The sequence below is a fragment of the Bos mutus genome, chromosome 18 (assembly GCF_027580195.1).
Source record: "Bos mutus isolate GX-2022 chromosome 18, NWIPB_WYAK_1.1, whole genome shotgun sequence".
In the NCBI taxonomy this organism is placed as follows: Eukaryota; Metazoa; Chordata; class Mammalia; order Artiodactyla; family Bovidae; genus Bos; species Bos mutus.
In genome coordinates this window covers 10,071,853-10,094,152 of record NC_091634.1, presented here as the reverse complement: position 1 = coordinate 10,094,152, position 22,300 = coordinate 10,071,853, and the positions used below count along the sequence as shown (strand labels likewise).

At 62.0% G+C, this 22,300-nt stretch overlaps 2 protein-coding genes across 7 annotated transcripts; both read right to left on the bottom strand.

Annotated features, from left to right (window-relative positions):
• Window positions 1-2,657: 2,657 nt before the first annotated feature.
• Window positions 2,658-12,455, bottom strand: NKPD1 (NTPase KAP family P-loop domain containing 1). 3 transcript variants are annotated; one of them, XM_070387538.1, is made up of 5 exons: window positions 10,232-12,455; window positions 9,353-9,465; window positions 8,060-8,503; window positions 6,095-6,226; window positions 2,658-4,741 (listed from the first exon to the last, which is right to left on the bottom strand). In XM_070387538.1, exons 2-5 carry the CDS (start codon window positions 9,450-9,452, stop codon window positions 2,931-2,933), a joined length of 2,487 nt encoding a protein of 828 aa, XP_070243639.1. In that variant the 5' UTR covers window positions 9,453-9,465; window positions 10,232-12,455; the 3' UTR covers window positions 2,658-2,930. The 3 variants fall into 3 exon arrangements, with proteins under 3 accessions (XP_070243639.1, XP_070243638.1, XP_070243637.1); XM_070387537.1 differs by lacking the exon at window positions 8,060-8,503; XM_070387536.1 differs by lacking the exon at window positions 8,060-8,503 and having other exon boundaries at window positions 11,964-12,455.
• A 110-nt stretch (window positions 12,456-12,565) lies between these two features.
• On the bottom strand, window positions 12,566-22,105 carry TRAPPC6A (trafficking protein particle complex subunit 6A). Of its 4 annotated transcripts, none has more exons than XM_070387541.1 (6): window positions 21,882-22,105; window positions 14,803-14,961; window positions 14,536-14,653; window positions 13,958-14,041; window positions 13,696-13,789; window positions 12,566-12,864 (listed from the first exon to the last, which is right to left on the bottom strand). In XM_070387541.1, the coding sequence occupies exons 1-6, from the start codon at window positions 21,963-21,965 to the stop codon at window positions 12,861-12,863; spliced, it is 543 nt and encodes a 180-aa protein (XP_070243642.1). In that variant the 5' UTR covers window positions 21,966-22,105; the 3' UTR covers window positions 12,566-12,860. The 4 variants fall into 4 exon arrangements, with proteins under 4 accessions (XP_070243642.1, XP_014335124.1, XP_005900378.1 ...); XM_014479638.2 differs by having other exon boundaries at window positions 13,958-14,086; window positions 14,803-14,870; XM_005900316.3 differs by having other exon boundaries at window positions 14,803-14,870; window positions 21,882-22,084.
• Window positions 22,106-22,300: the final 195 nt, after the last annotated feature.

Genomic DNA, 22,300 nt, shown 5'->3' with positions numbered 1-22,300 from the left:
AGGGGGGCATGTGGGGAAGGAGCCTCTGCCTCGTGGGGTGCCTGGGAAGGCTGGGGTGCCCAGCCTTGTCCCTGCCCTTCCCTTCAGCTTGTGGTAAGGAATTAAGCCTTTCCAAGTTCATTCAGGGTTGAATTGTGACCCTCCCCCAGACCTCGGATGGGACTTTGGAAACAGGGTCTTTATCAAGGTATTCAAGTTAAAATGAGGTGTAGGATGGGCCCTGATCCAGTATGAAAAGGGGGAATTTGGAGACAGGGACAGACGTGCTCTCAGGGAAGATGTAAGGACACCGAAAGCCTTGTGAGGATGGAGGGCTTGTGACGCAACCACAAGCCAAGGACGCCAGAAGCTCGAAGAGGCGAGGAAGGGCTCCCTTTCCAGGTTTCTGAGGGGGCATGGCCTGACAACTCCTTGATTTTGGACTTCTGATTCCGGAACTGTAAGGAAATAAATCTCTGCTGTTCTGAGCTACTCAGTTTGTAGGATGTAGTTACAGCAGCCCCAGGAGACCAGGAGACCAGTTCTGCAGTTCTCCTGATTTTCTGACTTTAAGAGTCTTGGATCTTGGAGGTAGAGATACCTTTGGCCAAGGGTTTTTTGTTTTTGCTTTTGTTTTTTTTTAAGGCGTGCGTCTCAGCTTAAGGGATCTTAGTTCCTTGACCAGAGATTAAACCTTGGCCCTCAGCAGTGAGCCTCAGAGCCCTAACCACTGGACCACCAGGGAAGTCCCTGGCCAAGTATTTCTTTCCTTTGTCTTCAGCCATCCAAGCATCATCCAAGCTTGTTGTGAACACACGAGTCCTTCACAACAGCTTGACATTGTACCAAATCTTAAAAGATCTCGATTCCCTAACGTGGGAGATGTTTATTTTCATGCATGTGGGCATTCTGGGTGGCAGACAGCTGTTCTCCATGAAGTGACTCTCGGAAGCCAGGACCCTGCCCTCTGGTGGCTCTGCCATCCCTGGGTCCTCAGGAGACCCTGCATCCAGCAGGCAGGCCGGGGAGGAGAGTGGAGGAAAGGCAAGCCTGCCTCTTAAGTCGTTGCCATGATGGGAAAAAGATGCACACTTCCACTCCCTTGTAGGCGCCAGTTCCCAGCAAAAGCCCCACACTACAGAGAATGCTGGGGGATGGAGCCATCTTAGCCACACCCAGCCCCTCTGACAGCCTCTCTTGGTTTGTTTTTTTGATGCTTTTTTAGTCTCCGAAAGCTCTAGTTTTGCCAGGTACATGGCTAGAATCTAAGATAAAATTGGGCAACAATTTGACCACTGCTGCATACCCTGTTACGGGGAGCAGCTTCCTCCAGGGGTCTGGGGGCAGGGGAGGCAGTCCTCAGTCCCACCCCTGACTTCGGTCTACAGGTTGGTTCTGCCTCCCCAGCACCCCGCTCCTGGGGCCAGTTTGTTTGCAGCCTAGACTCTGCCCAAGTCAAGTGGGCTGAGGAAGCAGAAAGGAAGGGAAGCATGCTGCCGACAGCGGCACATCTTCGGAGACACCCATCTGAAGTGTCAGGAGGACCATGTCTCTCTCCGCGGTGGCTTCTCTTGAGCAGGCTCTCCCCCTGCTGTTGGAAAACAGCTCAGCACGCCTGGGGTTTATGCCACCAGTTCAGCCTTGCCAGGACTGCCAGTGCTTCAGTCCTGGCAGCTCTTTTTAAGTCACAGGCTGGTTCTCTCTGCCCCATGTCCACTTTGAAGCAGTTATTGGCCAGGGATTTTGGGGTGCTGCGCCCAACCTTGGAGCTACGGCATGAGGGCAGTACCCGCACTAGGCTGCCTGGCCTGGGGGTGGGTGTCTTCACAGAGCTCCTGGCTTCCTCTGGGACTGCCCTCTTGGCTCTCAGGGCCCCGGCTCAGAAGTCACATCCACCCCCGCCCCCCCAGCCACTGAACTGGGCCAGGCACACCATAGGCCTCAGCTTGTGGCTCTTTGACCAATGAGAACTGGGAAGCTGTCCAGAGGAGTGGTGCCCCCAGCCTAGGTCTCTGTCCCTGAGATGGAAAGGAAGCTGGTGAGCCATGATGGCAGAGGCTGGCCCTAGGAGGCCCCCCACTTTGGCTCCATGTGCCCCATCTCTGCGCCTCAACTTCCCTGTCCTCAAGAGGCTCATCTGGTGGGCCTGGAGTGACCCGTAAGGCAGGCACCCCCCCTGGACAGTTAGTTATCCGGGAGAGGCAGAGCCACCAGCTCCTCCAGACTGCGGTGCCAGCAAAGCCTAATTAACCCATTATGCCAGGGGAGGAGCCACCCCGAGAGTGGAGCAGCCTGCTGAGGTCACTGGGGACACCGCCCTCGGAAATACCAACTCCTGCCCTGCCCACGGAGGGGCAAGCTCAGGTGTGGGGACAGGGACCTGGATCCCCTGAGGCTTGGGTGCGCTCCACTGAGTCAAGGAGCACATCCGTCTGGCCCTCATAGCCCCTGCCTACGCAGCCGCACCTGTCGCCCCCGCAGCCCCTCCCACCTCCGGGATGTCAGCGAGCAGGCTGCTAGCTGAGCCTGCCCGACTCCCTGGGAATGCAGTGGACTTGGCAGGACAAGGCAGGCCTGGTGCCCAGTCCTCAGTGAGCTGGGGAGGCCAGGGCCATCTCTGCTTCTCAGCGTCCCTGCCCTCATCAAGGAAGACCGGGGGCTTTCACATTTTCATTTATTGCACTTGAACCCCGATTTCCTCATGGGTCCTTCTGCCCAGCTCTCAGACACACACGCTGTCCCATTCCTGGTGGCCACGGCCTATGGCTCTCCCTGGCTTACAGATTCATCTGGGAAATATGGGCACCACAGGCCCCATTCTGGACACTGGCCCCTGGGTCTTGAGCCCAGCCAGGCCCCCTTCACTCTCATCTGGGCAGATGCAAGTGTTGTGCCCAGAAGTCTTACATTCAAGGCCCACCTGGGCTGGATCGCCCCTGAGTCAACGGCACTCAAGCCATGGGTCTGGGCTTGCCCCCCTGCGCCCAGTCCCGGGGATGGTGGGCTTCGCTGGCATGCACAGGGGAGTGCCCTGCAGGGTGGCCTGCCCGGGCCGGCCCGGGGGCGTGGTTGGCTCCGTTTGCGGCGTGGGGGCTGTCGCGGGCAGGGGACTTGGGCGGGCTGGGCGGCTTGAGCGCGCTGACGGCCCGGATGAGGCCCATGCGGCGGCGGATGGAGTGGTCCAGGTTGACGGTGCAGCGCAGGAGGCTCTGCGCCTCGGCCACAGTAAAGGGGAAGTCGGCGCCCAGGAAGCGCTCGAAAAGCTCAGGGTCGCCGTCCAGGTCAAGCACGTTCTGCAGCGGCTTGGTCATGGTGTGCAGCTCGCGGCTGTGGTCGCTGAACACGTCCCAGAGGCGCGCGCGGGCCTCAGGCGCACCTCCGGCCTGCTGCCTGTCTTCCAGGCACTGCAGGGCCCAGCTGAGGCGGCACGGCCACTGGTTGGCGAGCACGACCCAAGCCACGGCCTGGCGCGGCGAGGGGCCCCCGAAGTCCCCCTGCTGCTGCTGCAGCAGGCGCACGGTGATGGGCACGGTGTTGACGATCCGCCGCATGGACACCACGTTGTCGGGCACGTACTCGTAGAGGCAGTCGCGCTCGTCGTGCAGGCAGAAGAGCGCTTCGCGGATGCGACGCGCCGCCTCGGCGTCGATGCGGCTTTGCTCGCGCTCGCCCCCCGCCTGCGTCTGCACCTCCAGGAGCTGCGCGCCCTCGCCGCCCCTGGCCCCGGCCCCGCCCAGCGGCCGCAGCTTGCGCGTCATCTCGCGATAGAGCAGGTCGTCGCGGCTCTGCACGGCGTCGTGGAGGAACTGCAGCTTGGTGCGGCGGCCCATGATGGGCACCGAGAAGGGCAGCGTGACGGTGCGGTTGAGGAAGAGGTAGCCGTTGTCGGCCGTGCCCTTCATGGAGCCGGCGCTCTCGAGGCACGCGGCCAGGATACTGGGGTCCACCACCAGGATGAAGATGAAAGGCGCGTGGCTGTCGGACAGCAGCGTGTTGATGGCGTTGAGCACGCCCACCACGCGCTCCGGGTAGCACGTGTCCAGCCCGGTGACCTCGAGCACGACGCGCAGCCGGCGCCGCTGGTAGATCTCCAGGAAGCACAGGAAGTCGGTGAGCAGCTCCACCTCCTTCTTCACCTCGCACATGAAGCCCAGCTGGCTGCCGAACTTCTCTCGCGACACCAGCCGCTCGATCTTCTTGCGCTGGCTCACAAACAGGTGCTTGCCCACCGAGTACACGGCCATGAGCAGCCCGGAGCCCGACAGCGTGGTGGCCGCGCCGCCAAACACCCGGAGCAGACTGCTGTTGGTGGCACGGTGGCTCAGCGAGCGGGCACCCACCGACAGGTAGAGCAGCCCCACGCCCAGGCTGAGCACGGCCAGCAGCGCCAGCAGTGCCAGGCACACGCGGTGCCGACACTGCCACTCGCGCTGGCGGAAGCCCTGCGTCGTGGCCGCCTTCGTGCCCAGCACTGAGTACACGCTGAAGGGCAGCGCGCCGTATTGGTGGCGGATGCCCTCGCACAGCGTGGTCACCAGGCCGGCCCATAGCTTGTCCGTGCCCGCGTACTGCCAGGCGCTGAAGCGGATGAAGAGGAACTTGACGTTCTTGCGCCGCAGGTGCACCTCGGTGATGATGGGCCGCAGGAAGACCAGGTACCACAGCAGCTTCGGGAAGGCCCAGCCCTGCACGGGCCGCGGCCGCCACTGCACATGCTCCAGCTCCTCAGCCTCGCGCTGGGCTGCTTCTTGCTGCATCAGCGCTGCGGAGACCGAGGGCGCCGGGAGGGGGTGGGGCACGGTGTGAGCCGGCTCAGATCAGCACGGGGGCCTGGATGTTAAGGAGCCCGGGGCCATCCCCAAGCACTGGGTAGGTGCACAAGGGCGGAAGGAGAGGCTTGGAGCCAGGCTTGAACAGGGGAGGGTCCGAGGTGGAGAGGTGGGATGGTGGGGTCAGAAATAGAGCCCCCAGAGGAGAGAAGATGGGTTGGGGCAGCCAGGTGCTGAGGAAGGGAAATGCAGGGCCGCAAGGATACCTCCTGGCTCCCATTTTCCTGGCTTACTGCCCCTCCTCCAGCTCTCAGCTCAGCTGTCACCTCTTCCAGGAAGCTTTCCCTGAGACCCAAGCTGGGTCAGGTGACCCTGAGCTCCTCCACTGCAGCCCTGCCCATGCTGGGTCCTCCCTGTCTGGGGGCAGGTCTGTCTCTCGCACTGGTCTGTGAGCCCAGGAAGGGCAGAGCCCCGGTTGTTTTGGCCACCCCGTGTCCCTTGGGTGCTGGGAGAATGTCTGGAGGACTGGATCGTGAGAGGTTGGGGGCAGGACCTTCCTGCTGGGAGGGTGTGAGTGAAGCAGAAGCTTTGTTTCCTTTTGCCTTTTGGCCAGATCTTTTCTCCTCCCAGGACCCTGTTTTTTGCTCTGTGACAACAACATGATGTGGGCTTGTTTAGCTCCCCAGGGCCGGGCACACAGGGGTGAGTCACCTCCGGTTTCTCTGGCGGTGACTGGGGATGGGGGCTGAGCTGCAGCTGGGTTTGAACCTGCTCATGTTTTCAGTTAACATTAGCTGTCAGGGGTCTTGTGGGGGCCCGGCCCTGGGCCCGGGCTGAGGAAAAGAGATGGGCCTGAGGAGCACAGAGCCCAGGAGGGACTCGGCAAGAGCCTGCAGCCTCGGCGAGGAACCTGGGCTTCCTCCCGAGGGTGCTGGGGAGCCATGGGAAGACTTCTGAGCAGGGGCAGGACAGGGCTAGATGTGTATTTTATTTTTTGTCGTTATTTGCTTAACTTTCTGACTGCAGTGCGTGGCATGTGAGGTCTTAGTTCCCTGACCAGGGATCGAACATGCACCCCCTGTAGTGGCAGCACGCAGTCTTAACCACTGGACCACCAGGGATGTCTCTCATCGATGTGTATTTTAGAAAGGTTCCTTGCAGTGGATTTGGTGGGGGAGGGGGGCAAAGGCATGGGGAGGGCCCTGGTTAATGCTGACTTACGGGCCTCTGGCCTGAAGTCGACTGACCTCAGGGGCAAGCAGGTCTTGGGGAAGCCTGGGGCAGGGCAGGGACCCAAGGCTCCATATCCCTTAATCCCTCTCCCCCGAATACCCGCAAGTCCTCACCTGTGATCTTGTCCAGCATCATGTGCAGGCGGCAGCCAAAGGGGGCATAGAAACCCACGGTCACAGGGACGGGCACGTGGCAGAGAGTCTTGGCCAGGCAGCTGCAGTAGACGTCATCCTCTGTCAAGATGTCTGGGGGTGCCAGGGGTGGGGAGGGGAAACCCGAGTCAGCGAGGCTGGCCAGGCACCACCCTGCTCCCCTCTGCCCTCCGCGGTGCTCGCCCTCTCCCTGCACCGCTGGCAATCCCTCCCCATCTCCCAGCTGTGACTCAGGCCAAAGCCCCCAGCAGAGGTTTCTGTGGCCGCAGGCAGCCCCCTCCTCTGGGACCAGATGTGCCCGTCTGGGTCGGAGGGCGCCAAAGGGTCTGGTGAAGGCCAGGCCCTCTGTCAATGTCGTGGTCTGGGGTGGCCCTTCAGGGCGCAGCTGTCCTGTCTGAGACCTGGCACAGGGACTCCATGTGCCAGTGCTACAGGAGAGCAGGCCTGCTGTCCCCCTATGGGCCCCCACTGAATGCCAGTTCTTGGACCCAGAGTTGGGGCGCCAGAAGGGTACAGCTGGGTTGCAGGGGGGCGGCTACTGGCCAGTCTCGTGGTGCTCGGTGGGGACGACACGCCCGCTCTCATAGAGGCCTTTGGGCTGCGTTATCCATCCCTCGCCCAGGGCCAGTGCTTGGCCTGGGGGCACAGCTGGGAGGGCAGGGGGCAGACTAGGGCCAGAGTCAGCTAAGGCGGCAGCCAGGGAGGACCTGAGCCTGCTCTGTCTGGTCGCTGGCTGACCTCACCTCACTGAGCTTCTACTTGCCAGTGTGTGAAATGGGCATCAAGGCCACAAGGCTGCGCTCTATTTTTTCTCTATTGATGAGGTTGTGCCGGACCTGGAGATGAGCTCAGCCGTGCTCTATTTTCAAAACAGCCCTCAAAATCAGTGTGAGTCCCCACCTCTGCTGCCACCTCCCTGGTCAGGTCGCCAGCCCCTCTCGCCTGGACTCCCGGAGTCAACGCTCATGTCATGTCCCAGAGTCAGCTCTGGGCCCTCATGGCTCCTGCCTCAAGAGAAGGCCGACCCCTCACTGCGGCCACGAGGTCCGCAGAGTCTGGCCGCCTTCGGCCCTCTTGGACCTATCTGGCCTTCCTCCTCACCTCCCCCGACCCAGCCACATGCACCTCCTTGTTGCCCCTTGAACTGGCCACCTCAGAGTCAGTGCATTTGCCATTGACTCAAGAGAACGGCCCCATGTTGCTCAAAGGTCGACTTAATGGGGTCTTGCCTGATGACTCTGCTTAATTTGTAGACCCCATCTCCTCTCCCTGCTTTATCCTTCCCCCAACATGGTTATCACCTGGTGACGCTGTTTTGAACTTTCCTATTGTTTCCTGTAAACCCACCTCCCCCAACTGCCTACAGAATGTGAGCTCCATAAGGGCAGCAATCTGTCCACCCTGCTCCCTGGGGCACTCCCAGAACAGAGCCTGGCACTGCTGTAGGTGTCCATACCTAGTCACAGAATGAATAAGTGAATGAGTGAGTGGCTGGGTGTCACTTGTCAATGTCAATCACGACACCGACAGAGGGCCAGTCCCCTCCCATGGTTGCATTGCTCTCTAAATCTCCCAGGCCGCTCCACACCTCTGGCTGTAGCTGCACACTTGACCCATCTCCTCCACCCCAGAGCTGGCCAGCAATCTGGTGCTCATCACCCACTGCCCCAAGTCAGGAGGGCTGGGGGAGAGGAAGCAGAGCAGGAGTGTCAGCAGAGGGAGAGAGCTGGGGCCAGGGCCCTGGCCTGGCCCGGGACCCTCGGCTGCTGACAAGTGAAGAAGTGGTGGCTGCCCCGAGGCCCAGGGTCGGGGACGAGTGCCCTCCAGACAGAGCCTAGACGGAGGGGTGAGGAGGGCAGGCCCCAGGCCCAGGCGGGAAGCAAGGTGGCAGGGACAGAGCCTGGGAAGGGGAGGCTGGGTGAGCACCGGAGCTGTAGGAGGTGAAGCAGCCGCAGGCTGCGGGGGCGGGCAGGGGCCGGGCGTCCGTGGGCATGCTGGGCTCCAGGAGGGTGCCGGCTGCGTAGGGCAGGGCTGGGCCGCCTGTGGCCAGGGTGCTGGTCACGGTGAGTGAGTTGGGGGGCGGCTGGGGGGCGGTGGCCGGCTGCGCGGGGGCAGTGGTGGTTGCAGGTGGCCCCTTCTGGACCCCGTGAACAGAGCAGAGACGCTGCTGCAGGGGCTGGGGAGGTGGGGGCTGGGGCTGCCGCCTCTGCTGCTGCTGCTGCTGGGTGGGGGGCTGGGGACCCCGGCGACAGCCACCGCGCCCCCCCTGGTGGTCGTGGTAGGCCGGCTGCCGGCATGCCTGTGGGGTTGGCTGACAAGACCTGTGGGCACCAGGTGCCGCTGGGTCATGGCACTTCTGATGACAGCGTCCTGGAAGGAAGGAAGTGGGGGTGACTGGGCCTGGGTCCCCGAGCCCTGAGGGCACTGGCAGGAACCAGGTCAGGTCTTCAGGTGGAGGGGGGCTCAGGAGAAATCGGAGAGAAGATGAGCAGGGGGTGAGGGCGGAGGGGCGGCCTCGCCCCACGGCTGGGGTGGGAGGGAGGGGAGGAGGTGCAGAGGCCTGGGCTTCAGCCAGGTTAGGGACTAGAGTGGGGATGCTGTCCTGGAGTTCCTACTCCCCCAAATTCCCCAGTCCTCAGGGTGTCCCCCAGTGCAGGCACTGAGAATACTCCATTGGGAGCTGGCCCAGTTGGTCCAGAGGCCAGAGTGACAGGAGGTGACTGCGGAGAGGGGACAGGGTGGGGACTAGGAAAGGAGGGCTGGGCCTCACACCTGAGCTCAGATGAGGCCCTCGGGAAGGGGACTGCCCTGGGAGGCCCCAAGGAGGCTGAATCAGCCCTGGTGGGCCATAACCGCCCCCTCCCGACCCCTAGCAGGAACACCTGTGGTCACCATGAGAGGCTGGAGCCCCACTTCCTTCATTCACTCATTGTCGGAGGGGGCTTGCCCTCTGACCCCTCCCTCCCACCACATGGCTCCCCCAGGTGGGGGGCAGTCCCCCCAGGCCTGGTGACTCGGGGAGGAAATTCTTCCCATGCTGGGGGAGGAGGGGCAGGTCAGGTGGGCCTCCCAGGGTCCCCCAGGGCCGCCTGTGAAGACACCTCTATGGTGAGTGCTGGTGGCTTTTCTCTCTTGGGGCCTGAGGGTCTTCTTCTGCTTGGCCATCCCCCTCAGCCACCCCTCCTTGCTGCCAGGACCCCCCCAAAACTGAACCCCTACCTTTTCGGTGCCCCAACTCTGGGTCCAAGAAGTAGCGCTCGGTGGCAATCCGGGGGGGCAGGGCACCCTTGGCAAAGTGGACGGTGTAGTGCTGGTGCATGATGGCCGGGGGCCTGCTCAGGGAGGGGGCGGGAGGGGCCCAGCTCAGTGCCCAGCACCCTTGGGTGCCAGCAGCCAGAGCCTACCCCCGGGGCAGCTCCCTGAGACCTGCCATGGATGAGCCCCCCTCCCTGATGCTGGAGTCCCCAGGTGGGGTGGAGATGCTCCTCCAAGAAACACTGGGAGGTCTGGACGGGGTCAGGGGCGGACGGCGAGGCCCCAGGTTGGACGGACGGTGTTAAGGGGGGTGATCTGGGGTGTTTGGGAGCTACTGGGCGTTTCCAAGAGGCCGGGACAATGGGGGTGCTGAGCTGAGGTGGGCTGGGAGCTGGTGGGTGGTTGAGTAAAACCAGGGGGAACTAGGTATTGGGGTTTGTGCTGTGGGATGTGGGGGCTGCCGCCCTTTGAAACCAGCGCAGTCAGTGATGAGAGGTGGGAGCGGTGAGCCACCCAGCGAGCGACTGGAGTTTCAGGGCTGGGGCGTTAGGGACCTAACGAGGGGTTGGAGGGAGGGGCATTCTCGGGGAGAAAATGAAATCTGCGTGGTCTGATTTTGGAGAGGCCGAGAGAGCAAATTCAGGATGACGCGGGGCGGTGGGGGGCGCCGGGTTTAAAATGTGAGGCGCCCATTTTAAGGATGGGAAGGATGCTGTTTAGAGGCGGGGACCGGTGGTGGGGGGCCACCGAGGCGCGGAGGAAACGCGGTGGTGAGGATTGGGGACCAGGCGCGCGGCCCCGCCCACCCCATCCCACAGCCCCCCGGCCTGGGGTATCCCATACCTGAAGGCAGCCTCGCAGCCCCAGCTCCCCGCCCGGCTCTGCGCCAGCCCCTCCGTCCGGCAGCGGCAGCGCGGGCTCGACTACGCGGAGGCCCCGGAGCCGGAGCCTGGGATCCGGGAGCCCAGCCGCCCGACCGGTTTGCCCGCCCCGTCCCCGCCCCGTCCCCAGCAAGCCCTCCCAGTCCCCGTCTGCTGCGCTCCACTTTCCAGGACTGGGGGTGCCCCAGGTAAGGCACGGAGACGGCAGGCCTCGGTGCCGCCCAGGGAGGGCCCCGCCACAGGTCTACAGGTCTGCAGGTCTGGGCGCCTCCGCCGGGGCGGGCAGGAAGGAAGCCGGGAGTCCAGGCCCAGGGAAGGAGCGATCCCAGCTTCGGGTGCCAGCTCCTCCCGGGCCAGGTGACTTCCCCTCTCTGAGCCTGGCTTCCTCACTGCTGAGTGGACTGGCATCTGGGCCGGCCTCTCGCGGCCGTCGGGAGTCCGCCGAGCCCAGCGCCTGGCATTCGGCAATAGGCTCCAACCGACCCACTTACTGGCTGCTCCAGATGCTTCACATAGTGAGGATACGCGAGTGCCTGGCTCGTCAGGAGCCACGCTCGGTGGACATGCTTTTCCCTTTTGGGGCCCGACACAGTTTGTGGGATCTGAGGTCCCCAGCCAGGAACTGAACCCTGGCCCCAGCCGTGAGAGCACAGGGTCCTAACCACTGGACCACCAGGGAACTCCCATGCGCTTCTCTACAGTAACCCCCTTTCCCCTAACCATGCCCCCACGGGGTGGGGGTGAGGCCTGCCCTGCAGATGAGCAAACAGGACCGACAGAGTCCCCTGGCCCCAGGTCTTAGGGAGGCCAAGTTGGGCTTTGCAAGCAGCGTTTCGTGCCGGGTAGTGAAGGCCCCTCGCAGACATTCTTGGGGGGTGGGGGTGGGGAGGGAGCTTCTTAGATACCTTGGAGGGGGCCCCTCTGCTCTCCAGGGTCCCGTCTCCCTGTGGCTGCTGCCGGGGTGATGGCACCAGCAGAGGTTCCCCCCGGGAGGTGGGGGAGGCAACCCCTGAGTAGCGCCCAGGACGAGAGGACACTGACGGGCCCTGCGAGGCGCCCAGTGACCAGACGCCGGCCCCTGCAGCCCAGCTATGCCTTCTTCCCTTTTCACCAGGCCTCCCAGCAGCTTCTTCCTCCCCGTCCCCCGCCAGCTTAGGACTCTACCACCCCACCCCCCACCCCGTCCTGAGCAAGGAGGCCAGGCTGGCGTGTTGGAGTCAGGGGTGGGTGGATCTCTGGGGGCTCCTTCTGGACTGCCCCTGGGCCATTCCCCCGCTCCCGCTCCCCCACCCCCGCCCTCCTGCCTGCAGAGTTTAGCTGAGTGACCGAGATTCATTCGGGACTCATCCCGGACAGTGCCAGCCCCGAGCCAGGGACCCACAGGGAAGCGCAAGTGAGCAGCCACTGCAGGGGATTTGGTGGGCTGTGGAGGCTGCAGGAGTAGGAGTTTGAGAGGCGGGCGGGGGCGGGGGAGCCAAGCAGGAAAGGCCCGTGCTAAGGCTCGGAGGCAACCCAGGGACTGCGGGGCTCGGCTGTGTGTGCTGGGTAAGGGGCTGCATGCGGTGTCTGCACCAGACGCTGTGAAGGCAGAGCCCCAGCCCCTGGGGGGGTCTTAGGCAAGGGGACCCCTCCTCCTCCCATTCAGGTCGATCCCAGCCTCAGGTTACAGTTCTGAGGCCGGGGTACTTACCCACCTCAGGCAGCGAGTGGCAGAGCCCGGCAGAGTCCAGATGGGTGATGCCCCCAGATGCTATGAATGTAAACAGGGGAGGTGGTGGCAGGGGGTGGGGTGTGGGTACGGAGGCTGAACTGCCCAGAGACTAGTCAGCGAGGCCATTGTTCTGGGTATGACTCGCATCCGCCAGGCACGTGAAGCGTGTATTCGAGAGTGTGTTTGTGTGTGTGTGTGTTTGGGGAGTTGAGGTGTCTGGCCCACCCATTCATCTATCCTTGCTCCTGGCGGCCCCCCCAGGCCAGCCCACACCTGGCAGCAACTCCAGGGGCCGCTGGCCCCGCTCCCAGGGAAAGGTCCATTCTTTGGGCCCCGCTGAGCAGAGAGCACCTCCAGACTTGTCCATACTGGCAAGGCCACCCGTGCTGGGGACCACCCTCCCCTGCCGGGTATGCGGGGTGGGAAGCAGCCAGCCCCAGGGCTGAGGCTGGGGCAGAGGGGACTCGGCGGGGAGGAAGCCACATGGGGTACTTCCACACTGGGCCCATGACACACACAGTCGCTTTGCCCCTGCCCCCAGCACTCTATAGAGTGCCCCCCCTCCACTTTCCACTCTGAGTCTGGTTCCACCTACAGAACCTTTATTGAGCGCCTCCCTGTGGAGGGATGTGTGTGATGCAGACCCCCTCCACACCAGCCCCGAATGCCACAGGGACCACCTGGCCCCCGGGACACCCCCACCTCCCTCTGACACCCATCTGTTGGGCATCTGTGACACCCTGCAGCGCGGGGACTCCGGTCTCCCCAGCACCAGCCCCCAGCACAGGCAGCAGCAGGGTTCTCTGGGCCGGGGTGCCGTGAAGCTCATCTGGGAGTGGGACCTGGGGCTCCTCAAAGTTTCTGGATCACCACCTGGAACTTACCTGGAAGAGAAGGGCTGGCCTGAGCTCGAGGCTGGGGCCGGAGGGGAGAGGTGGCACCCCAGCCGCTCTGAGCCGTTCACCCGGGCCCTGCACCCTCAGCCTGGGTGGCCCTGGCTGGACCTTGTTTCCTTGCTGGCCTGAGATGGTGGTGCCCCAGCCCCACCCCCGGCCTGCGCCCCAGGGCTGTGTGGGTGGCTGGGGGCACGATGGGCAGGCAGCAGGTCAGGCATGTAGGTTGTGGGGGAGGGGCCTGGCCCAGTTTCAGTGGCACGTGTGGCTCAGATCGTGCCAGCTCGGGCCCCAGTCCCCCGTGATGCATGGCCCTGGGGACCGGCAGAGGGGAAGATGCCCGAGGGAAGGGTGGGTGGAGGGCTGGTCGCAGGCAGCCCCCAGGGAAGGGTGGGGCCTCGGCTTGTCCGATGGGGGGCACTGTGGGCCAGCAGGACCCCGGGGTCAGGAGGACACCCCCTCACACTGGCTGCCTTTGAAGCCCCTCAGCCCAGCACCCCGCCTTCACCCAGGTGACTCCTATTGTGTCCACCTGGGTTCTCGCGCTGGGAAGAGTGTTGGAAACCACTAGCCCAGGTCCTTGTCCTTGGCTCTCCCCTCCAGGCTGGCATGCCCAGGGAGGCAGTCTAGGAGGACATCGGGGGCAGGGCCATGGATGGGCTGCACCTGCTGTGTGGCCTGGGCCTGGGACTTCAGCTCTCTGGGCCATAGATTCCCATCTGCAGTGGGGCTGGGCGGCCCAGCCCCACCTCTGCGGCCCCTGGGAGCAGGGTGGGCCCCCTGGCACACTAGAGGGATGGGAACCCCCCCACCCCAACTCACAGGCGGGCAGGGCTGCCACGGAGGCGGTGACCAGGCTCTTGACGCCCAGGGTGCTGAGGGTGCCACGCAGGAGGCCACAGGTGAAGGCCAGGAACTGGGGGCGGGGGACACGGGTCACCGTGGGTGGAGCAGGGGGAGGCCAACACCCCGGGGCCACGCGGGCTTGAGGGTTCACAGCCGGGTGGAGTGGGTCTGCCTCCCTCTCCCAGGGTCCTGGGCTTGGGAAGAGGCCTCCACCCCGGGCCAGAGTCCCGCCTGGTACCTTGGGTGCTTCCTCCAGGTACTGCAGACCCGAGGCCATCCGAACAAGGAGGGGGAAGCTGTTGTCCTGCAGGACGTAGGTCCCCTGGGGACAGAGGAGGGTGCCAGGGAGCCGGAGTGGCGCCTGTACCTTCGTGGTGGGGGGGGAGGGGAGGCAAGGGCCCAGCGCTGCCACCCTGAGGTCCAGAAGGACCCTTCCCTCAAAATGGCTGCGGTCGGTCTTCGGGGCTGTACGAGGACCCGTGGGCCCTCCGACCAGGGCCTGGTGTCCTCCCCTCCATGCCCCTGCTGCGCAACTTCCAGGGTGCCCGATGGGGAGAAGATACAGCCCAGGCCATCAGGCCACCAGCCGGGCCCAGCGTGGGCGCCTAATGGGAACGAGGCTCAGGTGTAGACAAGCTGCGTCAGGCCGAGGCACGGCCGCCAGCCACGAGGGGCCTGTCCTGGGCCCGGGGGGCCAGTGCTTGTGGGGAGCCCCTGAGCGGGGCTGGGCCTGCTGTGACTGCCCTGAGCCGGGGTCCCCTCCCTGGGCTCCCAGGGCTCTGGCTTCTGCCTGCTGTCTGCCTGGGGGTCACCCACCTGGTGGTTGGTACGGAGGCTGTCCATCTGCTTGTGGAACACAGCCACCCACAGGTCTTTGCACAGGAACTTGAGGATGTCCAGCTCTTCCCTGAAGGTTAGCGTCTCCCGGGGCAGCCTGCGGCAGACACCGTGGGGGCCAAGCTTGGGGAGCCCCGGGGTAAGGAACAGGGAGGAGACCAGCCCAGGATCCTGTGTGGAGCGAGGCACCCTCCCCACCCGTTTGCCCAGGAAGGGACCCCACTGTGGGTCCTGCCCGCCTCTCACCTCTCGCCCAGGGCCTGGCCCACGCGGAAGCCCATGCCCTCCAGGACCAACAGGCTGGTCTTCTGTCCCTAGAAGGCCAGGGAAGGGAGGCTGAGGGGCCCTCGGCCACCTCCAGCCGGGAGCCAGCCGGTGTGGCAGCTGAGGGGGGCTCGTGCGTCCCTGCCGGTGCGGGGAGACAAGACCCGGGATAGAGGGCTTCCTGAGTGGCCCTCAGGCCCCACTCAGCCTCACTCCAGGAAACACGGGGGTCCTGCCCAGGCTCGGCCTCACCCGTTGTCTTTCCTCGCAACTCCCATCATTTCCTGTGCGCACTTTCAGCGTCCGTCCTTAAACGCCCGGTGGGTAGCACTCCCGTCACCCCAGAAACTCCAGGTGACTTGCCTGGGGCGAGCAAGGGGGCGTCAGTGAGGGGGCCGCAGGGGTGGGCCCCCGGATGGGCCAGCAGGCGGGCGAAACGTCAACTGTGATTAGGAGGCCTTACATATGAGCCGAGACTCCTGGGAGGGACCTGCAGGGACTCAGGGGAGGCAGGGGTGGCCGAGTGGCCTTCTGGGGGGCCAGGTCAGGGTCCCGCGGTGGGGGTGCTGAGGCGTGGGGACCGAGCGGCAGGAGGCGCACTTGGTGTCTGTCCACGTGTCCTGGAGCGCAGACCGCGTGGCTGGAGGAGAGCCGACCTGTGTACGTTGCCGATCTGTGTGACCCAGAGAGAGCTGAGCGGCCCCGACTCGGGGCATCAGAAACGCCAAGACGGCGTTAGGGGGGCTGGGCACATACCAGGCCGTGTGAGAAACATGCTGAATGAGCAAAGTGAGGAATCGGGACCTGGGCCTATGCTGTGCCAGCTGCCTTGTGCAGACCCCCTTGTTTAACAGCCCCAGAAGGTAGGTTGTGTTTCACGTCTGGAGACCGGGGCACAGAGGGGTTAGGTCAGACCTCCCAGGGGCACCTTTGGACCTGAGCAGGTCTGGCTCCTGCATGTTGGTGGCTGACAGGCAGGTGATCAGGGCAGCACTCGCAGCTGCCCGTGCCCCAGAGAAGTGGCAAGGGCTGAGGTTGGCCGAGGGGAGGTGCCAGGAGTGGGTGGGAGCCGGAGCAGAGGTGCCCCGCGTGATGGCCCCGTCCTCTGCTGGGCCACGCGACACCCAGACCGTGGCCCACCATTCCGCCTTCCTCCTGTGGGAACCGGGCCTGGGGAAGGACACAGCTTCCTGCCCGTGACACCGGCGTGTGCTATCTGGTGTCCTCGGCACGACAGGGCTGGCCGCGGGGGCGGGGGCAGGCTCACTCGATGACTAAGGTGGTCGAGGTCTGAGCTCGGGTGTGAGGGGCAGAGAGGGGAACACATGCCTGGTGGCTGGGTCCAGGGTCCGGATCCTTACCAGCTGTGGGCCTGGGGCAGTGGCCAGCTGCCCTGTGCCTCAGTTTCCTCCCGTGTAAAATGAGGACCTTCCCAGGGCCCTCGTGAGGATTAAGGGAGTGGGTAAGTGCAAGCCAAGCACCCCGAGTCGGGCTCGGGAAGCGGTACTGTCGTCATTTGCGGCCTCTGCACCTGTCAGCCTGCTGAGAAGCTGGGGATGGCAAGAGGGAAGGAAAAGCCCACGAAGGAGGGGCTCTGTTCTGTGGGCGGACGAATCTCAGCACCTGGTCCCCTGCCCGGCCCTCGACAGGCCTCTGCCACTCTTGCACCACCTCCCTGCTCAGGGGAGCTCCTGGAGGGGGCCGGTTGGGCTCTGTTTTGACCAAGTGCACCTGTGTTCCCAGGACTCCCCCATTCATCCCGCGGTCACTTCCTAGCTCCCCTCCAGGAGCTCGCACACCGTGCCTAGTGGGGATGACAAGGTGGGGGCCCAGTCTCCCAGGGGCGGGTGACTGGCAGCTCGCAACACAGCTGCTGTTGCCGTTGACCCCATGGCCCTCAAGAGAGGCCAGGTGAATATCTGCTACACTGCAGAGACTGGGGATGGGAGGGAGAGGGGGCATAAAGCAAGCAGCGCAGAGGAGAGGCAGTGGGGAGGGGGGCGGGGAGGAAGTTGACAGGGGGTGGGTTTTGGGGGAGGGGAGGGCGGCAGAGCTGGCACACCCCAGGCCCTGCAAAAGCTCCCCTGACACTAGGGGGTCATCACTGCTACGGAGGGAGGGCGAGGGGCCTCTCCCATCCTGTCCTGAGCCTCTGGAGCCCAGCCCAGAGCCAGTGCGTTTCTGGGCTTCCCGCATCTGGTTTACACAAGAGCCCACGGAGAGGAACTGAGAAGATGGGAGAAGCGGGGCAGGGGGACCCCCTCAGAGAAGGCTTATTTAGTGTGGGCACCAAGGGCACCCATGAGCAGCACGGGTGCTCGGAGAAAGGGACGAGCCGACAAAGGAACATGCATAAAAATGAACGTGGTGACCAAAACAAATCTCTTTGCAAGGGAGCGAAAAAGAGAGAACTCTGGAAAATCGCTAAAACTTCACAGATTGTTAAGGGAAAAAAAAAGAAAAGAAAAGCTGACACGTGGAAAGAGACCCAGAAAGTCTACGACTCCTCTGAGTGCCACAGATGGAACAGCAGAAGAAGAAACGATGAAAGAGGAAAACGTGCTCAGCTGTGCTCGGCTAAAGGCAGATTCAGGCATCCAGACTGAGGGCCACAGAGCTCCGAGCAGGAGGAACGCGAAACAAGGAAACCACACTGCCTCCCCCGTGCCATCCTGGACTGCTGGGTGGGGGGGCTGCGTGCCGGGCCCCTCAGTTATTTGTGAGGATCAACCCCCACCGGTGGAGCCACTCTGCTGGCCCAGGGTGCGGCAGCCCAGGTCCTGCCTCAAGCACAGGGAGAAGGGATGACTTCTGGTTTCCCCAGCGTCAATGGCCCCAGAAGACGCAAAAGAAGTATGGTGAGGGGACTTCCCTGGTGGTCCGGTGGCTAAGACTCTGAGCTCCCAGTGCGGGGGATCCGGGTTCGATCCCTATCAGGGAACTAGATCCCACATGCCACAACCAAGGATCCCGTGTGCAGCAGCTAAAAGACGGAAGATTCGGCGTGCTGCAATTAAGACTCGGTGTAGCCAAAGAAATAAATTTTTTTTTTCCTTAAGAAAAGGAAGTGTGGAGAGTGACCAGGTGAGAGCACACCTCCCAATCTGTCACTCGCCTTCTCCCCCATCATCCACCAGGTAGTCTCCAGGACAACCGCAGATCCCACCTTCTCCGCTGACACTCGGGGAGCTCGCCCAGTCCCCGTCTGTCTGTGCTCTGGACTCCTCCCCTGCCCAGTCTCTATCCCATCTCACCCACGTGGCCAGGGAGGACCTCCAAAGAAGTAAATCTGAGCCCAGCAACCTCAGTTTAAACCTTCTACAGCCCCTGCCACCCTCAGGACAGAGCCCCAGTTGGCTCACAGAGGCCCCACTGCTGGCTCTGTGGCCTCAGAGGCACCACGCCCCGATGCCATGCACTTTTCCAGGAAGCAGGTGGTTTCCCAGGCTCCGGCCTGAGGACAAGGACTGTATCTGATGGCTGCTCCACCCCCAACCCCCGCCCAGGCCCTCCGGAGAGAAGGGGCTGGCTGAGTGCCCAGTTGGCTTCGGTGGACAAGGGCCCAGCCCACACGGCTGTTCCCAGGCCTCCAGAGAACAGCTCATTCCCACGCAGGCTTCACTCCTCTACTCACAGGTTCCCCTTATCGTCAAAGCTCCTGAGATGGACAAACCACAGCCGCCTCCTCTTCCTCCTCCTCCCCTGCCTCTTCCTCCCGGAACTTTTCCAGCTCAGATAACAAAGGCCCTTAGACCTTCCTGTTCCTCCAGCCAGCCTTCCACTCAAGCCATAACCCTCCAGGAGAATCCATTCAACAGCTACAAATAACCAGGCAGGACGTGGAGATCAAAAAGCCCTAAACAATGACTGTGGCTCCTGAGCGCCTGGCGCCGGGGACAGAGATGAACCAGCCACGATTGCTTTCCTCAAGGGGCTCCAGGGCTGGTGGGGCTGCTGCCACAGACAAGCTCTGACCCGGATGCCCGAGTCCTGATTTTGCCTCTGATCCCGGAAAAGCCCTTCCTGTCTGGTGCCCCAGTCCCTCTCCTGTAAAATGGGATAATAACGTCAACCCTGGAGGGCTGTTCTGAGAACTAAATCAGAGAAAGCACTGTGCTGAAGCCACGAGAAGTACCCAAGAGGCAGACAGGACACTTGCTGGACCAAAAAGAAGGAGCAGAGAAGGGAGGGGCCAGGGGCAAAAGAGAAAAGACTGCGGGAAAGCCAGGCAGCTGCCCACAATGAGCAGCTGAGGAACAGGGTTTGCCAGCTTCAAGGAATGTGGGGAGATGGTGGTCCTCACTCCGGCTGCACACGGGAACCACCCAGGAGCTCTGAGGTCCAATGTCCGGGCCACCTCCCAGCCCAGCTCTGCCGGAATCCCTGGTGCAGGGACCCCAGCACTGGGGCTGCGGAGGCAGCCGGACAGAGAGCCATTGCCAAAGATCGTGGGCACACTTGCGCTCTGAAAATCCTGTGCTGAGCAAAGCTGAGTAACCGCGTGCCCCTACACTTGCTTGGCCACATCAAAATCCTCCCAAGAGTGTCAGGGAAGATGCTGAAACAGGTGAGAGTTCATAGCACAGGTTTTGGGAGTGAGAGGCCCAGTTACATTCCTGACTCTGCCACTTGACAGCAAAGACTCCATCCATCAAAGCGTCTGTTCCTCGCCAACAAAGCGGGGAGGATCATGCTGACCTCCGTGGGTTGTTAGGCGGATCAAATGAAATCAGGAAGGTGAGGCCCCTGCAGGCACCTGGTGGGCGTTCCTATTGGCCACAATACTAAGTGAACCCAGTCCCCACCCTCACCCTCCACGGCACAGGGGCTGCGCTCACTTCTTCAACAGATCCACACTGGGATTTCCCTGGCGGTCCAGTGGTAAAGAATCTGCCCATCAGTGTAGGGGACACAGGTTAGATCCCTGGTCCTGGGAGGTTTCACACACTGTGGGGCAGCTAAGCCCCTGCACCACCTCTACTGAGCCCGTGTGCCACAAACACTGGGGCCTGCACACTCCAGAGCCCACGCTCCACAAGAGAAGCCACACCAGTGAGAAGCACCGCAACTAGAGTAGCCCCTGCTCACCGCAACTGGAGAAGGCCCAAGTGCACCAACAAAGACGCAGCACAGCCAAAACCAACCAAATATAAATTTGAAAATATATACATCCATTCTGAGGACCTACTCTCTGGTCATCAACGCAGAGCTGGTCCCTGCCCACAGTGCAAAGCACGAGGCCTGGCAGAGGAGACGGCGTAACTAAAGGATCATAATTCAGGTTCGTACGGTGGTGTGGGGAGGGGGAATGTGCAAACGGAACAGAGATACCCCCACTTCCACTGAGGGCTTCCCTGAGGAAGGGACATTTGAACTGAAGGATTAATAGGTGTCAATGTAGTATCGACGTGGCAGGTAAAATAAGCTGGAAGGTGAAGAAGGGGGCTGTTACGGAGCGGAGAGGAGGGAACCCACACTGCAACAGGGAGGGGACAGATGGGAACTCTATTTAGACAGTGGAACAGGCTGGGCCTGGCCGATGGCTGGAGGTGAGGGAGTAAAGGTGGTTATTGCAGACCCTTGGGTTCCTTGTTTGAATGCCAGGATGGATGGGGTGCTGGGACACTGCAACCCTCTCCCTGGCACACAGGCCAGCGCACATTCCCTCTCCCAAGTGTTATCATTCTCATAGCATTGCCCCAAGGTACAGTGTAGATGCATTTACCTGATTTGTCTGTTTCCCCCACTACAACATAAGCTCTAGAAGGCAAGGGTTTTGCACGGTTTGCTGAGTAATCTCCAGCCCCTACAGCAAGGCCTGGCACCTTGCATGTTTTAATAGTTAAGAGTTTGTTGACTCTATGTTGGGATGATAACAAGCAACAGCCTTGTTAGGGCTCCTGGATTGGGAAGGAAACATACATCAATACAAATGTCTTGCATATTGATGATGATGACAATAATAATGAAAGAAGTGGGCATAGCACCCACTTATTAAGCATCTGCTTTCGCCCTCACCCTTTCTTCTTAGTACCAGATTTTAAAACAGAGCTCCATGTTTTGAGGGCTGATTATGTGTTAGACATGGAAGTAAGTGCTTTAAAGTCTGAGCATTTTTCCTAAGGACCAACTTTCAAAATTCCAAGCACGCTCTAAGGCCTCCTCTTGCCTGGAATGTTCTTCCCCACTACTTACCCCAGGGCTTGCTTCTTCCCTTCTTTTCCTCAGAAAGGCCTTCCTCCACCATCCACCACTCCATCCCTGTCCCTGATTCTACTTAAGTTTTGTTTATAGCACTTCTTACTAGCAGGTGGCACATTTGTTGCTATTTTTATTGTTTGCGTGGGTGCCCTGCTCAGTTGTGTTCAACCCTTTGTGACCCCAGTCTGATAAGCTCCTCCGTCCATGGTATTTTCCCTGCAAGAATACTGGAGTGGGTTGCCATTTCCTCCTCCAGGGGATCTTCCCGATCCAGGGATCCAACCTACGTCTCCTACAGTGGCAGGCGGATTCGTTACCACTGAGTCACCTGGGAAGCCCATTGCTGGTGTAAATTCCCTACTAAAAGGTTAAGCTTTGTGAGGACAAGGAAACAAGTACCTGGGGAACAGTAAGTGCTCAGTAAATTTGTTGAATGAATGTCTCACCGAGTCTTAGGTGTTGTTACGATCCCATTTTACAAGGGAGTAAACTGAGGCACGCAGAGCGAATCACTGGCTCTCACACCCAGGGTGAGTGGGGCAGGCGGGACTTAACCCGGGCAGTAAGTCCTCAATATATACCAAGCAATCGTAATTACTACCCTCTTACTCTGTGTCAGGTTTTGAGCTAGGAGCTTGTCCCCGAGCTGTCTCGCACAGCTCTAGGAGTAACCCGCGAGGCCAGCCCTGTCCGGACTCGGCTTCGCAGAGGCGGAAGCCCGCAGTAGAGGTCTCCCCGCGATCAGGGGCTGGGCGGGTATTCGTCCCGGGCCGCTGCCGCGCCCTCCGCGCCTCCCGGGGGCCTCGACTGGCTTTTCAGCCACGGCGCGTGGCTCCTCCCTACCAGGACCCGGCGCTCACCCCGGGGCCGGGGTCTGGATCTTGAGCCCACAGCTCCGCTACCATCTCGGTGTGCAGAAACTCGAACAGTGCCGGGTCCGCCATGCGCGGGTCTCAGTCGCCTAACACCCGCTCAGCGTCTCGTGTTCTCATTGGCCCAGTTGGGCAAGCCCCGTCTCCTGCTTCTTAAGTGCGGCCCACCCACTCCTGCTTCCATTGGTGTTTCAGGCTAGCCCCGCCTTCCTTTCCTGGGCTCTAGAGGTGCGCGCGTAAACCCGGGAGTCTAGGGGGAGGGCCTGCTTTGTCTGTAATGGCCGCACGTGACAAGCACCTCCGCCCTTCCCGCTGTTTCTTCACCGTTTCCGGGTCCTCGAGCGTTTCCATTAGTCCAGTCTCTGGTTACACGTGACAGCTCGTCTTTTAGACTCTCTATTTGTCCA

Bases quoted from the DNA above. Each gene is read 5' to 3' on its own strand.
- NKPD1 (XM_070387538.1), bottom strand. From the start codon at position 9,452: ATGCACCAGCACTACACCGTCCACTTTGCCAAGGGTGCCCTGCCCCCC. The intron at 8,504-9,352 runs GTAGGGGTTCAG...CCTTCCTTCCAG, and splicing joins AGAGTTGGGGCACCGAAAAG to GACGCTGTCATCAGAAGTGC. The intron at 4,742-6,094 runs GTGAGGACTTGC...CGGTCTCCGCAG, and splicing joins GATGCTGGACAAGATCACAG to CGCTGATGCAGCAAGAAGCA.
- TRAPPC6A (XM_070387541.1), bottom strand. From the start codon at position 21,965: ATGGCGGACCCGGCACTGTTCGAGTTTCTGCACACCGAGATGGTAGCG. The intron at 14,962-21,881 runs GTGAGCGCCGGG...CCGCACCGGCAG, and splicing joins ATCCAGACCCCGGCCCCGGG to GGACGCACGAGCCCCCCTCA. The intron at 14,042-14,535 runs GTGGGTGACCCC...CTCTGTCCCCAG, and splicing joins GCCTCCGTACCAACCACCAG to GGGACCTACGTCCTGCAGGA.